Here is a 15,095-nt window from a genome sequence, read left to right as displayed (position 1 = left end):
GTATGACTCATCTGGTTCCCAACTGAACACCATCAAAGCATTTTTAGATTTCAGCATAGCTGCTATGAAACTTGCCTATTTTTAATACAGATTTGTTTGGTTGCCCAAGATTAAGACACTCCCCAATCACTTGTCTTCTAATTTTTTCCCCACCTTCATTTAAAAAAAAAGGAATCTTTTTTCATGCTAGTCTTAAAAAAAAAAAATAAAATAACAGATTTAGGAAAAAACAGTTCTAGAAGTTCTATAAATTCCATTAATGAGGATCTACTGCCAATTGAAAGGAAAGACTTCAATAAATTTTATAATTTCTGCCTGCACTATAGGTTTTTGTTTGCTTGCTTTTTTGTTTTCTTTGCTTATCCCTTCTAACAATTTGCAGGTAAACACATCAGTTAAGCCATTGGCCTGGTACAATCCCATTATTTTTTTAAATGTGAGTTCTGTTTTCTGATCTATTCTTTCAAAAAGGCAATTCAAGTGTTCTGTGATTTCTATAACACGAGATTTTTTTTTTCTCCTTTCTAAATGTCCCTTTGATTTAAGATTTGAAATCCATAAAAGGTCTGCAAGGTACCCAGTCCACTGCAACAGCATTGCTAGTTGTCAAGAACTTACACGTTTCCTCTAAACAACAAAAACATAGCTAAATTTTAGCTGGAAGCAGATATTCAAACTTCAAAAGGCATTTATACTATTGACTTAACACATAACAGTGATTACAAATACATTAACACAGGGAACAAATCCATGGCATTCTTCTGGCATCACTGTGTTACTGAACGTGCTTTAGGTCCTGCTTGAGCTGAAACTGTAAATTTCTAAATAAAGCAAATACTTGAATTCTTACACAGACTGCTAAAAAAATCTCCATATTTAGCAGTTTACGCTCACCTCCCAGTCACTCAAGTTAGCTAGCAACAGTCTGCAGGCATAAAATGAACACATCTTTGCTGAACACGTAGATGAAGTATGACCTCAGCATGCTAATTAAATGTTCAGTTCTGCAATCCCTCCTGCCATAGGAAACTTCTATTCCATAGCAAACATAACGTGTGACCACACAGCTGGATTCTTGCTGAATGCAGGACTGTGGTCGCTCTTGTTCCCTGCTTGGGGTAGCCTGCTAGAGATTATAACACCACACACTAGTTCAATGTTGGACCAAATTCAGGAGAGGGGAGACACTATTCAGCCAGATATCTTAGTGCCTTGGTTCTTTTGTTCTATTTTGGAAAGATACGAGAAATTAAGGATTTGCAACTTACTAATGGGAAAAAAAAATCATAAAATGTAAACATTATAGTCTTCATAATAGATATTTAATACCCTGAATCTATTATAACTGTCTCCCCACAGCAGAGAGCTTGATATTTTCTTTAAAAATAAATAAATAAATAAATAAATAAATTAACCTATCTGTATAAAAATAGCAAATGTCTGAGCTATATAGCTGAAATCTCAAATTAGCTTAAAAATGTTTCGATGTGCACTCTCCCACTGCCGTCACACACCAACTATTCTCTATTTTATACTGGATATAAGAAGTCTCCTCTGTCCAAAGCTGAGCATGTCTTTCACAGGACTCTCTCACTGAGAGTGTGCCTGTACAAGCACTCTTTGCAAGAGCTGCAAGGCCTTTGGACAGCATCCCTCCCAGAGCTCCTGGCACTGTCAGGAGATGCGTAACGCTTCTGGTTTACGGTGTGTATTTATTTCACCCACACACATTTTTAGTTTGCAGCGAAGATGCTATGAATGGCTCCTCAGCTGGGAGTGTCCAGTGTAGGTGTGTGCAGTGCTCTGCACACCCAAACCTACATGTGGTGGTGGATGCTTCCTAGCATCATCTTCACTCCTGACAAGTGCGCAATTGATCTGTTGACAGCATTCATTAAGGCAGGGAAGCTTGAGTTACTCTGCAGGATCATTAAAAAACTTCTTCAAGAAACAGTTTAAATATTTCTGTATGTTCATCTAACTCTGCTGGTGGCTTTCCATGCTTCATTTCACAATACGTTTTCACCAAGTTTTCTCTGCTTTCTCCTCAAGGAGACAGCAATGTCTGGACGTGCATTCAGATGAAAAACATTGCTACATGTAATTCACTGTGGCTCACTTAGCATTATCCATTTTGCCTTACTCACTGCAATTATACCCTCAGAGAAGAGAAATTGGGAAAAAAGAATAGCATTTAGAATAAAATAAGTTTGCACGTGCTGCAATTTAGAAAACTACCTTTCAGGAACTGATGTTTGTGTGAATGTATTGGGGCATTTCCCCACCCCTGGTGTTCTTTCATTTTTATTTTTGTGTTTGTGTGTGTGTGTGTCCGCATTTTTAAACAGCAAAACTTCCTGTGTCAAAGGGACACATATATAAACTGTACTTGTGTTTTATAACATTTATACTAATTTGCTGGGGTTTAAAACACTACTTCTAAAAATAGAAGTTAATAGAGTTAATGCTTCAACGTGAGAAACAGAACTACGAACAAGCAACAACAATCTTAGTTGCTCCACTCAGACTGTCTGGCTGGCTAGAGCACACATCAGTCATGTGTAACTCAGACAGACACATCCAGCTTGTGAACAGATTGATAGACATGGCTCTGAACCATCACTCTATGGTACATGGGAATATTTTGGGTCTGCATAGGAAAGAACCAACCAGCATTCTCATTTCCTGTTCCAAGTGTTACTAAAGTGAAAAGCGCTTTTATACAGGCTGCAAGGATACTTTATCCTTGCTCAGAGTATATATAGTTTTGAAGTCAATATGAGTGTCTGGAACAAGGAACTTTTTGCTAGCCTAGGAAAATATTTACCGGCTTGCAGGCAGCTTCTAAATGAGCCTCATGCCACCAGCCTAAAGGAAAGCAAAATCCAGGCCAAAGTTGAAAGCTGTCTAATGTTATCCATAGATAATTCAGCAACTTCTATGAAATAATTGGCCTAGCACCAAGAAGCATACACACAACATTTAGTAGGACTAAAATTACAAATAATTGCATAAAACTGTTGTACTGAAACACTGAATCCACCTCACTTGAATTTTTAAAAGTACTTAAAAGAATTGGATTAAACATTTCAGTTCTGTCTTGATACAACTTTGTATCAGATATCTTAGGAAAAGGAATCCTGTTCCTCAGACCTCTCTGACAACCTCTCCTAACCTAAAACAAGAAAAAAAGCTAAGGCAATAGAAAGTCTTCACAGTTTCTTCTTTCAATTGCTTTACTTGCCCCTCAGGAATAGAATTGCTAACTTCTCTCCTTAGACTACCTATGTAACTAATGCTCTTCCAGGAATCAATCTGGTGTGGAAGCGTACTACTCAAGTTAACTGAAATAAATCAGAACTTGTCTAAGTTAGATTTTAAGACTAATGAATATATTGATTTATTTCGAATTATCAAATGTGTTAGTTACAGAATAAATATCTTAATATCCCAGAAGAAATCACAGATGATCAAAATAGGCTTCTGAGAAAGAAATGTATGGATTTTCTATCTATATCTGATTACAATCAATGTTTAGAAAGATCCATATCTATTCTGGTATTGAAAGCATTGAAACAAAGAATATACATTCCGTAAATTTCTAACAGTTGACATTAAAAGTCATATTTCCTATCACAAATTCAGTCATAATGAGAACTGCAACATGGGAAAATGTCTCTGTCACACATGAATAGGAACATTCAGTCTTGCTATTCATGCTCAGGTATTAGTGACCATAGCAACAGAGCACTGTTCATTTTGTTTATTAAATATGAAACAGTGAAAGTAATAATAACGAATGGTGTACATCAACAACAGCTATTTCAATAAATAAGGAAGCAGCATCCCAAATGCAATGTGACTGGAAAGAGTAACACACACACAAAGACTTCAAAATAAAAGACAGAAAGACTCAGTACATGTATACAGAAGTAGATACAAGACTGAGCAATGCTACTCTTTACATTTCAAATGTTTCTACTTAGAACATTTTCAGGAATTCCCTTCACCCTAATTTACCCTATTAACAACAGTAAGCATTCCTGGTTATAAAACCAACACAAATATATATATAGGTTTTTTATTATAATCTCTATTGCTTGAAAGTCTTTCAATAGAACAATTGTATTCACAGGGGTCTTCATGAAGATTATAGTGAATATACTGTCATCATCTCCTGTATTTCAAAGTAACAGCTTTGAAAATTGGTGTGTAATCAGGAGCACATTGACAAGATGCTTTCCTGCATGTGTTGGTTCCCTTCGGGGCTCTGTGAACTCTCTGCTCTTTCAAAAGCACGTGGTTTCTGTTAGGCAGGATGCCAACAAACCACCTCAGATCTCTGTGACTTCAGAACATCCCTGACAGCTCAGTTCTTCAGAAATAATGGAGACATCTATAGCCAGAATGACACAAACACCTTCTCAGGAACTAGATATCCGGTTATAAAACTCCAGGTTCATAATTACAGAGCTACTCACTTGATCACAATTCAGTACCTGAGGCACTTATATGAATTTACCATTCACTTCATTAATGAAAAGGGCATAAGCCTTTCTTTGTAAGGAAAAGCACTTTAAAACCCCAATCCTCAGCATCCATCCATACACTGAGATTTTGTATGACAAGGCAAGAGACAAATTATAGTTTCCATGAAGTTCCGCTTCTCACCTTTTTTTGTAATCGCAGCAGAAGATCTGACGCAGAAGCTGGGCTGTGCACAGGCATGGTGCTGCCCCTGGCAGGAAGGCAGCCATCTCTACCCAGGGCCACACTGCATCAGCCTCTGTGGAAGTCTGCTGACATTTAACTGACTGAATTCTAGCTGTTTATTTATCCCATAATTAAAAAAAAAAAAAAAAAAAAGATAAAAATAGAGGCCTTATTTACGTACAGCTTCTAAGATTATGCCAGACTGAAACACCACTGCTGTTTTACCTCCAGGTAGTCTCCCATTTGAAGACACACTGTATAATCTTTCACAAAGAAAAGAGACAGAAGTTAGCATTATGTATTGGCTTTTCAGGATCACAGTATTTTCCAGATAAAGAAATTGACCAATAAAGGTTCACAAAGAAGCAGTGATTAATGACTAACTCTGAAGAGCCAACACCTCTGCAACCATCCATCCAGACTTCCAGACTCTGCTTTGGAGGCTGATCCCTGGTAGTGATGTACACATGCAGTACAGGTGAGCCTGCAAGGCAGCTGGGCTCACAGGGGACTGTACAAATCGTATTGCAAGTGACAAGCTTTCTTTTACAATTGCATCCATTCCAAAATCAAGAAAGTAAAATAACTCAGACAAAACCACGAGTTAGGATCAGATTTTGTCAGCAACATTAGCACATAGGATAGTAACAAGCGAGGCTTAGAGAAAACATCTAATTACAGACCATGAAAAATACATGGAAGGTTTTCTTTGATCTAAATGTTATCCCACACAGGTGATTTTATTAGAACAGAACAGCCAGTAACAGACCCAATATTTATAAACCACGTTCAGTTTTGTGTTTTACAGTTCCATTCCCAAGTTTGCCTCTTATTTCAGTGGTCTGTAGACACAGACCTTTCTCAACAGCACCGTACTGGGGACAGAGGGTTGCTGGGAATTTATTAGCAATTGCTGGCAGTACCTAGCAGTGTTTTGTAACTGAGCTTTGCAGACTTCTTGCTCCCTTTAATCTTCACCCAAGTCAATTCAACGCTTCAAAAAACAGTAGAACCATGGTTAAATAAAAACTAAATCAAATACGAGGAATGCGACTAGCATAACATCGCAGGAGGGGAAGGTTGTGATGAGCAGTGCTCAGCCAGCCTAGCAGCTCCAGCACTCGCAGGCAGATACAACTGCAGCATTTGGAAGCTAATGCCCTCTGGCAGGAGCTGAAGCAGTGGAGAAGCCGATGCACAGCCACTCCTTCCAACCACAAGAAGCCTTTAGCATGACAAGACAGGAAGATGGGGATATCAACAAACCCAATGTGAAAACAAATGTTCAGTTTGAAAAAGCACAGGGACATTGACAAGTAGAACATTTGCAAAATGTAGGTAGTGTTTTAATTTTACTGGATAACATCAACAGAGTACAGTATCTTGGTTAATTTAGTCAGTATAATTTGTTAGGCTGACACACCTTGGTAATGTACTCATTTCACTGTGTGTGCAGTGTCATCAGGTGACCTGAACAACAAACTGCTTGTCACTGATGTTTTCTTATGTTTTACATTCAAACTCCAAGGGTATAAACTATTACATCAGGTCTTTGCATCAAATGCCCCAGAACTAACTACTCCTAACTAAATTATAATAATATATAATTCCTTCTGATGTTTTCAGATTTACAGCATGCAGTCTTAAAACATTAGGGGTGGAGGGACTATTCATTAGAAGCTTACTATTAGTACCACATCAGAAAGCTCATCTATCTAGAAAGTCCCCAAAACAGCACACTATGTCTACCTCCCAGAGAACTCCCAGCCATTTCTCTTTTACCTGAGTTGTTCAAAAGCAGCGTATGATTTGTTTAGAATAATGTTTATTATCACATTGTATATGATAATACACAGCACCTGAACAAAATCATAAAAAGTATAGCATCCTTTCCTGTTCTGCTTTTTACCTTAAGAAGTAAATCAGTAAAGTAAAAACTAAAAAAGTAAAACAATCTTATCTACTACCTTTTTATTATTATTTACAGTCCAATTTTCCACTAATACATGTTGAAAGGGTCCCGTTCTCATAACCCTTATCTACTTTTGCCTTCATCTATAAGGCTTTCAAAACCAGGCTCCAAAATATATTATCACAACAGATATCTGCTCATTATGGCATTGGATTTATAATATAATGCTACGAAAGTCAGAAAATATTCAGCATGTCTAGGAAAAGGAAAAAAATATTTACAATATTTGTATTACCAAAAGGTATTTGCACATCTTTAATTTCTTCAAAGAAGCACATAAAACAGTAACTCTAAGCAGATAATTTCCAGCAGAGATGCCTCAAGAACTGCATGATACAACAATGATGAATCACCTATTTACAGATGCTAGTCAATTTTAAATGCAAATTTTCACTGTTATTGAAGAAGGCAAAACCACTGATTACGTTTCATAAAATGAATGCTTCCTTTCCCCATTCTAGACCTGAAACTCAAACTGCTATTTAGTACTAGAAACATGCAGGACATTTCAAAGATAACAATGATGCTGTTCATGTGATTATATCACATGATTAAGATAGAAGTTATGTGTACATCTACTTGAAGAGCTGAATTCTCTATGGACTCCAAAATATAAATAGTTTTAGCCCTCCAAAAAGTGTAGCTACAGTGCTAGCACTTCACTAACATATCTTTGCAATTTCAAGATAAAGAGGAGATTTTAAGCTCCAAAAGATTTTTTTAAAAGAACTTCACAATGGCCCTCGTTCTTGAGTCTCCAGGTCATAACAAAGTACTAATTCAGGCTGGCACAGCTCTAAAGTTACCTTGTACAGCTCTATCTACTGCACTTCAAACAGCTGATTGGTAAAGCAACAGGGAATGTAGCTCAAAAAAAAAAAAAAATCTCTCTCTGCTTTCCAATTATTTTTAATTTTATCACAGTTTCTACTGTTTTGGTGCATAGCAAAAGTTTTAAAACTTATTTCCAAATATTTCCAAAATGTTTCAATCTCAGTGTAAGTAAAACATGTCAATTCCATCTTCCTGATTAAATGTTTCTGTAATAGAAAAAATTTACAAGTACAGTTTTCTAAGTAGGCTTTGCCTTCATAGTCAGGCTCCAATTGCACATCAAAGGTTTAATTTTAAATTCAGTAAAGATGCAAGTTTAATCTCAAAAGACTATGATGTCTTAGAAGTTAAAACATTAACTGCTACTAACAACAATCTGTAAGAGATTCTGCTTTTGATATATCCATTTCTAATGGATATATCAAAATATCAAATAAACTGAAGTTACTCAACAAGCATTACCAGTTACCTTGGGTGACTTGCCAAACCTTCCACTGACTCTTCAGAAACTAAGGATTTCACTTGAATTTCTACATAGTCTTCTATAAATATTACTAATTGGTATAATATTGTCTGCTTGCTCTCTGCAAAGCCTTTCACTTCTACTTCTTCTCCCCTACATAAACATTTAATACCATCACCTTTCTCTCTGTTGCAACAACACAAGAAATAATCTTAATTAGCCCATTTCCAAAACGTCACCAGTAACTCTACAGAGCAATGTGCACCCTGTATCAAACCCCCCTCCACAGTTAATTCATTTCCTGTAGCCTAATAAACAGGAAAAAATAAAAGACACAAGGATTTCATTTAAGCATGCATTAGATTTTAGACAAAAAACAAGAAAAGCAATCGAAGGTTCAAGTAAATACACTTACGTTAATAGCTAGCAAAAAATAAAAATAAAAAAAATCAATCATTATGTCAGTACTTCACAGAATGATTATCCAAAAACACACTTCTCATTTTTTCCCGTCCTCTATTAGCTGCTCTGCATATCAGCTCTTTTACCAGAACTACACATTTAGAAATCAACATTCACTTTCATCTTTTCTCCTTTACCAGCTCAGCATCTCCATTTTCTACAATTTTCCAGTAAATAACTTTGTCAGAGGCACAGTATTGTCCTCTTATACAAAATATTTAGCTGTCTAAGAGTAATTTATTTTTTTTAAGTGGTATTAACGCCCTTAATTACTGCTCTAATATTTCTTTTTCTACCACTTTCCCATGTCAATTTCCCTAGCTTACAATATGGTGAAGCTACATTAATGACATACAACATCTCAACTCTTCACTGTGAAAGATGTGCCTGATTTATTCCCTGTCATTCAAGGGTAGAAGTTTTAGACCTTGTGCAGATCATCGCTACTTCCATCTTTCAAAACAGAGGATCTACAACACTGCAAAGGTTTGTAATTTTCCCTTCCCTATATATCTAAATCAATATAATAAAAAGTATCACACAAGTAGGGGAACACACTTATTTAGTGAATATTTTCTTAGATTAGCAAATAGGAATTGGAAGAACTGCACTAGCTAATAAACCTAGCTGATCAGGTGCAGCATTCACCAACCAGAACCCAGATGAAACAAAAGGCATTTCAATTACAAATTAATACTGAATGGTAGCCTCTGGAAAAAGCAGTTCGGGGTAAGAACTGAGACAGTAAGGTTAAGGCTTCCCAAATTTGCCTGACATGATCTAATTCAACTTCAGCGGGAGCAAAGTTGGGCCATGCGTCCACAGCAACGTGAGTCTAACTGCTACCTCTCAAAAGTAATAGCTGAATGAAACCCATCTATTACTACTTTAATTAACCTGACCCAGCCATGCACCTTAATAATTACTTCTTTTAAAATGGTAGCTTTCCTCTAAGTTTCCAAAGGATTCTGTGAGCATTCAAACCAAATACATATTTGTAGCAAGAAAGTTGGCAAAGGAAGGCTGAGATGATACACTGGAAAGATAAACCAGCCTATTGGTGGTTTAGAGTAAAGCAACTTCAACTTCTTTCACTGTGTGAGGCAAGCAGTTTGTCTGTAACTCAGTCTCAGCGTTCTTATTTAATATAGGTTTTTAGATCCTCCATTTGTTGCTATGAGGGGGAAAAAAAACTACCTCATTTCTACAATAGTATCTACCAGCAATGCTCAACTGTTGCTGCCAGGGATTTTTCCCACGTATCATGCAAATGCATTACTTGTCATGCAGAAGTATATACTTAACACTCAGTTGCTGTAAGATTAATTTATTTGCAGTGCCAGGAATGCAGCCTTGAGGGAAAAAAACATAATTAAAAATGGCTTTGTTGCTTTGATCCTGATGTTACATTAACTTAAAATGTTTCATTACAACAATATATCTATGACCAATGAGGGAGAACATTTACCTCTTTAATTACTTAAATTCTATTTAAATGGCCATTATGAATGTATGTAGAATTAACGAATTTGCCTTCAAATTATCTCAGAATTTGGGAAGTATTTTGTAGGCACAAGGGACAGATATTTTTCAAAAGTATCAGAATGAATATTTGGCAAAACCAATAGAATAAATACACATCTCAGAGTATTTACAAACAAAGGGATAGTTGTCCCTTTTAAAGTGGGTTAAAGAGCATCTATCTACATGTACTGGCTGAATTTAAGACGGTGGGGTTCTTTGTCATTTCTTTGTTAAAACAGAGGATGGAAGAAAAATGAATTCTCAATTTTTGATTTTGCAAAGCACGAGAAAGTATTCCTACCCACCCTGACTGAGAAGTGCAAACTTAGGTTGAGGATGAGGATGTTCTTGAACTTCTGCATTTCAGTAGCCCTAAACAACACAGATAAAATCTTCAGATCTGATATAAACACCATTCTCCAATCATCCAGTACTTCAGGAAACTGCTACCTGAATCTTTGCATTTTTAAAACCTCAGGACTGTGGGCTCTAAACAACATGCCATCCTACAGTATTTGCAAGATACTAGCCGGAGGGACTAGCAACCAACCAAGCAACCAACAACAACTCAAACCTTTCTGGATTATCCTTAAGATAGAAGAGAATAATATTATGACTACTCAGATGTATGACTGAATTACAAACTGCACATTAAGGAGGAGTAAGGATTAAATTTCAGGCTTCAAGAACCAGTTTGTCCTTGATCTTATTTTTCATTTTTATAAACGTTTTTCTACGAAATAGGATGGATTTCTTGTATTTGTGCCCTAACCAATGACAATCAGCCTAGATAAGTTATTCCATTCTACAAAGATATGGTTAATAGGTAAACATGTTTTGACATCCCAAAAGACAACAATGACATAAAAATTAAGTGTACTTTTTATGAGACGGCTTGATGTTTTTTATGAGAATGATTTTTTATAGGTAACATGTATGAAGATTTTAATTCAATTACTTCTAGTTTTCTTGAAACGTTGATATTCTAGCTACATCTTTCAATATTATTTCGATATTATTTCGATATTATTTCCTGTATGACTGTGCAAGAATTTTGTCCTTGGTGCTGAGGTGGCAAGACTAAATCTTACAGCACCAAAACAGGTTCTAGGAAAAGGTAAGAGGGCTCGAAAAAGGACGGTGTAAAACATGGTCCAATAAAGATGTGGGAGTTTATACATCACAACCTCCATCTTTGTTAACCCTTGCAGGTTTCTAGAACATCATCTACGTCCAAAATGGAGGAAGAAGCAGTAGAGCTTTACAAATAATATACCAGAATAGCAAATAAGGCCATCTTTGCTTGGCATGGCCAGTCTATCTCTAGCACAGCCAATGCAGACAGACAACTGTGCCACAAAGCAACCTACTTTGCTTATGCCTGAAGCCAAATTTGCATATTATGAAAATGGGAGGTGACAATACCACAAAACAATTTGAGTCAGTAAAAATGTATGCTGCAACAGTCAATTACAGCTGGGTGAATTAAGGACTGTCTTACATGTTTAATATCTTTGTCCCCCTCTCACTTTGCAAGTTAGGCTAGATATTTCAGTATTAAAAGTTCCACTTTAAAATCATTTGAAGATCATCTCATGCAATAACCAAATTAATTCAGATTGCAGTTTCTACCCTTAGAGAAGCACAAGAACAAGTCATTTTGTAGGAACTTTGTCTCCCTGTCTCGGGGGGATAGAGAGGAAAAAGGAATTATGTTTACACCATCCTGTCTACATCCCCTGCACAGCAGTAACTCCTATCACATTTGGGGGGCCCAATTAGGGGACTATTACCAGAGTCAAGCGGTATCTGTTCTGCACTGCACAGTCCTGAGCTCAGACAAAGGTTCCAAACAGTGATTGCTCACTAGTTGTACAAATAGTATTATCAGCCAAAAGGTACCATACATCTCGCCTTTTCTCTTTACCCAATTATACCCTATACATTTTCCCAATAAAAGGTTGCTTTTTCTTTTTCCATTAACATGCCAAGCCCTCATTTTGCTCAAAATTGCTTACAAAGACCCCACCTTACAGCTACGTTTGAAAGCATTAATGCCATCACTATCTTAGAGTTTAAGTGAATTCAAAGAATTATCACTCCTAAATACAAACTACTCTTTTCACATTCTATAGCTCTAAATAATATCCCATTAAAGACATCTTTATTTCACAAAACGCTCAATTGACAAAAAACTCTCAATACACAGAAACACTTGTACCTCCATTTACAATCCTGCCTCTATTCAATTCTTATTTAGAAAAGGCTGAAATTCAGATAGGCTAACAACTCTGCTTCTTAATTCTTGGAATGCAGCATCACAGAGTGTCTGCTAGTCATGATCTTGCTTCTGTAATTGGAGGTTAAGGGGAATGATACCTTGATTTGGATCCATTTGCTATGTTAATTTTATACTAAATAATTTAATAGATAATCTAATCTGGACAAAAACTACATTGCTATAACTAGTACTCTTTGAATGTTAAGCCAAAATTAATCTCTACCAGAGATATGCAAAGGAAAGAAGTCAGATTTCAAAGAACTGTAAGGCTGCTGAAGAGAACCTCAACAGCCTGATCACTTTAAGACCGGTTCTACTGCTCAAAGCTATCTATGAACCAAGACTGAATAGACAGACCAGACTTTTCAGACGTGCCATAATTTTAATGAACTTCCTGGCCTGTTTTTAACAGACATCAGAATCCTTCTGAATATCCTCACATGTTTCTGAAGTTGAAGGCATCCAAACACCCAAGCACACAAGATTAGAGACTATTTTGGAAAATATAAGCATTCAGCAATTGCCTATACAAAAACCTCTCTTGTAAGCACTTAACTCATTCTTTGCAGAGCACTGTGGCATATATAAATGTGTTAAAGTTCATGTGGAAAACCTCTGTTCTGTTTGCTATTTCTGTTGCATATGATTAGAAATGTCATAGATTTCACATTTTATAGTACACAGAAGAAGAATCTTTCTCCAAATGAAATGGCAGAGATTGAAATGTCTGACTTACTGAAAGGTGTTGTATCAGTAGGGTCAGGAGGTGGAAAGTTTTCCGTGAAGTTGACATTGCACAAGTCAGTGCTACAACAGCAGAAGCGATATGTTCCATTTTGAATCACAGAAGGTGTGGTCGTAACTATACACTCCTCAAAGTGACACTCTTGTGGGTCTCCTATGTGAGACCAGCAACCTGTAAAAAGAAGTAAATTAAATAATTGCTTTTGTTATGGAGGCATAATAGAAATCCGTACCACATAATATGCGATTAAATGTTATAGAGCAGGGTGAAAACACTTATCATAATTTGCTCAACTGACTTTACTAACACCTTTTAAAACCAGCAACTGGACAATTTGTTCCAGAATTTACCTCTGTGAATGAGATATAACATGGTGATGCAGGCCAGCACCAAAGCTGCCCAGCTGTCAGCCTCAGTAAGACAAACCACCACCTGGCCCACAGTCTAGGCAAAACTGTGACTTAGTATTCCTTCTTGGAGCTAGAAAAAAAGATGCATCTGTAGTTTGGTACTTCTTGCAAAATTTCTAAAAATGGTGTCCTTCTCATTGTCAACATTACTAGAACTACAGAACTACATCTTATTTCTTGCTTAGTTCAGGCCCTTGGTTCCTGTATCAACTGTCCCTTCTCAAATGTGGTCAAAGGTGGTTAAATGTTTATGCACAAGTGCCTGGAAAGTTAAGAGGCAGTGTGGGAGAAGCAGTAAGTAATCAGTGCTTCTTTCAAGCAGATTACCAGATCAAACATGAAATAAGAGCTTTGAGATGAACTGCACATGTTGTAAACACCAGTTTTCATTCAGTTCATACCTTATACTACATTAACTTGTATCCAAGTAACCAAGCACAGAGTTTCTGAGAATTAATATCAAAGCACATCTCCAGCAACTGCGAGACACTTCACCTCTCCCTACCATCATGCTCACAGCAGAAAAATAATGAACTGACAGTTAGTACGTGACAGTTTTGTGCTAGAGCTGCAATTTACTTTGTAAACAAACACCCAATCAATTTGAAAGTACATTTTCACTTAATGAGACATTTATTTTTAAACTTACCATGACTCAATATGTATAATGAGGTATACTCAAGAAAGCTATCTTCCTCTGGACTTCTTACGTAATAAACGATTTTAGTTTTTTCCCCTTAACTGTACACTGGGCTCCTTAGTCTCTTTTATAAGTCGTTTGTTTCAACAAACTTGTTATTCATACTTAAGATTGCTAAATGGAAAGTTAAATTTGTACAATGAGCAAACAAAACACTCGGTTTTGCAACAGAGCATCCTCAGATCAGATCGCTATACCCCCAAAAAAAGTTAAGAGTAGCAAAAACTGCACTTATGATGAAATGTTACATACCTTGTTTTACAAGATTTATGTCTCCTTCTCTTGTTTTCTCCCAAAGTCCATAGCAGGTACTACCTTTCATGCACAAAATTGTGCCATTCTCCTGGGAGATTCGGCTCTCGCTGATTCCATGGTCCTGCTGATATGGGTCCTTAAATGCACACAGCCGCTCCTCGCTCTGTGCAGCTTAAGACAAAGAAAGAAAAATATTTTTTGTCACTGATTTCATTCATGAAACTTTAACTTTACAGTATGATTATGGTCTTCTGGAAACCTATAACCATCTTGATCTGTAAGTGCCCATTCTTTAAAATGTACTTCAATGGTCAGAAACAAAAATGAGGTCCATCTATCTTGAAGTTATTTCATGAAGACCAAAAACAGCAGACATTTTAAAATGAATGCATAAATGCTTTAAGTCCACATGTACAGAACAAAAATTTCATTGCATAGCCTGCATCGTTTGTCCTCAAGTGTAAGTTACACAACTGTTAGTTGGTTTCTTCAGCAACCACATGCGTTACTTAATTGTTTCCAGATCCTCAACCAATACGATCTTTTTCAGAGTGCCACCCAATCCAGTGTGCCTCCCTCATTCAGTTCCCCCACCCCACCACTCTTTCTTTTGATCTCTCTCTTTTTTCCTACTTTTTATCCATCCGTTGCACTGACATTACTACTTTTCCCTCAGCAACTTAATATTTTTGGCTATTTCACAGATCATTAATGACCACCAACAGAAAATACTAAC

General features: G+C 36.6%; 1 protein-coding gene across 2 annotated transcripts in view; it reads right to left on the bottom strand.

The window, feature by feature from the left end:
• BMPR2 (bone morphogenetic protein receptor type 2) overlaps window positions 1-15,095 on the bottom strand; it is a 133,013-nt gene that overhangs the window by 38,980 nt on the left and 78,938 nt on the right. For both annotated transcript variants that reach the window (XM_082764066.1, XM_082764065.1), the window contains 2 exons: window positions 14,357-14,530; window positions 12,986-13,165 (listed from right to left, as the gene is read on the bottom strand). In XM_082764066.1, coding sequence (XP_082620192.1) covers window positions 12,986-13,165; window positions 14,357-14,530 — 354 coding nt within the window. The remainder of the gene's footprint in view (window positions 1-12,985; window positions 13,166-14,356; window positions 14,531-15,095) is intronic.

The sequence above is a fragment of the Aythya marila genome (genome assembly GCF_965140915.1).
Source record: "Aythya marila genome assembly, chromosome: 6".
Taxonomy (NCBI): Eukaryota; Metazoa; Chordata; class Aves; order Anseriformes; family Anatidae; genus Aythya; species Aythya marila.
The sequence above is the reverse complement of the archived record's forward strand: the minus strand, read 5'-3'. Positions and strand labels throughout refer to the sequence as shown.